The sequence below is a fragment of the Condylura cristata genome, unplaced genomic scaffold (assembly GCF_000260355.1).
Source record: "Condylura cristata isolate star-nosed mole 26May11 unplaced genomic scaffold, ConCri1.0 scaffold00005, whole genome shotgun sequence".
Classification (NCBI taxonomy): Eukaryota; Metazoa; Chordata; class Mammalia; order Eulipotyphla; family Talpidae; genus Condylura; species Condylura cristata.
In genome coordinates this window covers 62,026,200-62,029,607 of record NW_004567106.1, presented here as the reverse complement: position 1 = coordinate 62,029,607, position 3,408 = coordinate 62,026,200, and the positions used below count along the sequence as shown (strand labels likewise).

Genomic DNA, 3,408 nt, shown 5'->3' with positions numbered 1-3,408 from the left:
TTTTTAGCTCTTCTGCCCATTTTTTGATGGGGTTGTTTACTTTATTTTTGTTGAGTTTCATCAGTTCTCTGGCTTGTCTGTCTTAAAAAGAGTCTGACATTCTTTAGATTACATAATCTTAGGGGAAAATGCTCCTTTGGTGTTTGCTTGGGGTTGCAGGGAGAGGAATCATAAGAAGTTGCCCTGGACACTTGAAACACTTTAACTAACCATTGCTTTAACTATTTTGTATTCATTGGCTTATCTGGGGTATTGTCACGTGGCTATAAGCATCGACCCAAAACTCCAGGAGGAGGCATGGCTGAGGGGTCTTGACCAGACCTAGGCATCCTCAAGCCTAAATGCGTGTGTCACCCCCAAAATGCCAGGTGGCATCAGCTGTGAAGACGTTGTTCTCATGAGCAACCAACAGCCCATCAATGGCCGCCGCTCGCCCATTGATAGTGTTGTACCGAGCTGGTGTCTGGGTCTGGAATTTGTCAGGCCTCCTTTCCACATGGTTGGAGAAACTTTCATGCTCATCGAGCCCCAAGGGTTCAAGAACACAGGAGGGGCCCCAGTCCCGGAAAACTGGCATACACAGGATTTTTTTAAGTTTCAGTTTCTCCAAAAAGGCCGGGCTCATGTGACAGGCAGCCTGAGAGCCTCTGGTGTCGCGTCAGCTATGGAGACGGTCTCCATGTTGTCGTCTGCGCCGACACACTTTGCCTCCCTGCTTCCTGTGCTGCCCCCAACCCCCCACTCACCTCCTCCCTCGGGCGCCATGGCTCACCGCGCGCTTCCTCTGGCGTGCTGCCTTTCCACTGAGACTCCTTTTGTGACTACAATGTACTCATCTTAGACACCTATTACTGTGGTGATTTGGGGATAATCTGCCTACCCGTGACCTGGCGTCCTCTTACTTGACCCTCCACTCTCCCTTCACCCCTTTACTGCTGTCATTTCTCCTTCATCTTTGACTAAATCCTTGCCCTCTTTTCCCGAGCCTGTGTCTTGATACTCGACATCCTCATCTGGGGTGGATCATCATCCTCCCAGACTTGTAGATCCCAAATTCAAGTCAGCCCAGTTCCAGGCTGGTGCTGCCCGCCCCACAGTCATCCTCTGCCCCACCTTCCTCCTTGTCACCAGGCCCCGCTGAAGCTTCCATTTCACCGTCTTGCTTTCTCTTTCTGTGTGTCTTTATGCTTCATCTATTTCTTGCCCCCCGGCCTTGCTTGCTCTGTAACATACACCTTCCCCCCAAAGTGTATGTTGTGTGTGTGGTTCATACACTTTGTAAGCACAGATCCTCTTCCCTGGTGGGTCTCCCTCTGGGTGTGGGTGTTCCTCTGTCACCCATTCGGAGGATGCCGACGTAACTGTTCTAGATGTCACTCATTTAAGGCCCTGGTCACCTTCAGGCCTGCCTCTCTTCCCCCTCCCCAGTGCACCCTGGGCCTGTTCCCACTCCCTGCCCTGCCCAAGCTTACCTCCCTTGCTTCTGTCCATAGACTCTTGAACAACTCGGGCTAAGGGCACTGAGCTCCCATAAAATGCAAAACCACGTAAAGTGTGACTTCCCCAAAACGTCTAGAAACCTTACTGATAACAGTTAACACGTATGTTGCATAGATTACATGTTGTATTCTCATAGTAAAGTCAGCTAGAGAACAGAAATGTTATTAAGAAAATGATAAGGAAGAGAAAGTACATTCAGAGTAGTGTCTGGTACTTATCAATGCCATTAAGTTAATGTCTGTTTACTGGAAAATCCGGGTGGAAGTGGATGCCTGCAGTTGAGACCAGGCTGTTCAAGGGTACCCTGTATTCTGTCTGTAGTGAAAGGCCAATCCTTCTCTGAACTAGCCCTTCTCTGGAAAACTCCACGAGACACTGGGTGGCAGGGGGAGGAAGGAATACTTAGTCCTTTATCTTCTTTTGTTCTTCTTGAATGTATACTGCATGTTTGTATTATTCAGTAAAATAAAGTGTTAGTATTTGCTTAGCAAATATATAAAAACAGCAAATTATTACTGGTATGATGTGTTCATTTCCCACAGAATATGTCTATTGGTTTCCCCATAGCAACAAACTCCATGTGGTGAGTGCCTCAGAGCTTGTTTAAAAACCTCAGCAAATAAAGTGGCTGTAAGGGTGAGGAATGAAGGGCAGGCGAAGGCATGAAAAGATGAATTAGAGGCCACCTCTGGCCTGACCGGCCTCCTGAGTGGCTTCAGAACTGAAGGGGAAAGCATCACTTTTCTTTGTGACCCCTAAGAATGGAGATGGCATTAAACCCCACCCGCTGCAACCTGGCCGAGCTCTTCCTGCCACCACCCAGCAGAAAGGGCCTCAATAGAATACGAGGCCACGGCTGCGCTAGAGGAGGGGATGCTGGGGCCGTGGCCGCACTGCAGATACACGCATCCAACATGTGCCCCTCGGAGTTCAGTGTGGCCCCAGCACCGTCCACTCAGGGACAGCTGCCCTCAGAGTGAGCAGGCGTTTCAGGGAGAGAATCTCTCCTGCAATTCTGAGATGCCCTCTCGGGGTTTTTGCAGTTTTACCTTCACCCCACCCTCCAGCCACTCTTGCCACCTTACCAGAGGTCCCTGGGAGTGAGAGGGCACGCAGTCCCCTCGGCCCCACCCTCCGGGACATGCTATATACTTGAGCAAGGTGCTGTTAAAAGTAGTACTTCCAGGGGCCCACCCTGGTGGCGCAGCAGGCTAAAGCACAGCACTGGGACGCCAGCTGAAGCTGCTTCAACCCAAGTTCAATCCCTGCTCCGGGGAGGTGACCCACGTGGCACCTCTCCTGTCTCCCTGCTGCTCCCCTACTCTGTCTCTGGTGAATCCTCTCACCGCCTCCCCCACCCCCGCTCCTCTGGCCTTTTACCCCAGTACTGTATGCATAAATAAATCTTTTTTTTTTTTTTTAAGGTATTTCCAGACCAGAAGGCATGTGCCTCGCTTCATGTGTTTTTGAAGTAGATCTTTGTAAAACAGTATAAATAGCCCAACATGGTCACTGTCATCTGGGAAATCCTTTCCTTCTGGTGTTCAAACTTTGGTTTCTATTTCTCTTGCAGAGCAAGCTTGAAAAGGGAGGATAAAATCAACCTCCGAACCAGCAAAACTCCTTCAACGTTAATTCCAGAGGTGGAACTTTTTTTTTTTTTTTTTCCCCTACTAAGAAAGCAACTCACTTGAAAAGGGAGGATAAAATCAACCTCCGAACCAGCAAAACTCCTTCAACGTTAATTCCAGAGGTAGGAATTTTTTTTTTTTTTTTTCCCCTACTAAGAAAGCAACTCATATGAAGAGAAGACAGTGAAGACACTCAGCAGAGGGCAGGTTCATCAGAAACACCGTTTGCTCAACATTCGTTGGCAATGCCAAAGCCAAGATCAGGGATCGTCCAGCA

General features: G+C 49.0%; 1 protein-coding gene across 3 annotated transcripts in view; it reads left to right on the top strand.

Annotated features, from left to right (window-relative positions):
• Positions 1-3,166, top strand: part of CHCHD3 (coiled-coil-helix-coiled-coil-helix domain containing 3) — a 236,971-nt gene extending 233,805 nt beyond the window's left edge. For 2 of the 3 annotated variants that reach the window (XM_012721053.1, XM_012721052.1), the window contains 2 exons: positions 2,043-2,083; positions 3,074-3,160. In XM_012721053.1, coding sequence (XP_012576507.1) covers positions 2,043-2,083; position 3,074 — 42 coding nt within the window. In that variant the 3' untranslated portion in view covers positions 3,075-3,160. Of the gene's footprint in view, positions 1-2,042; positions 2,084-3,073 lie in introns of all 3 variants that reach the window. The other variant, XM_012721054.1, reaches the window with a different exon arrangement.
• The last annotated feature ends 242 nt before the right edge of the window (positions 3,167-3,408 follow it).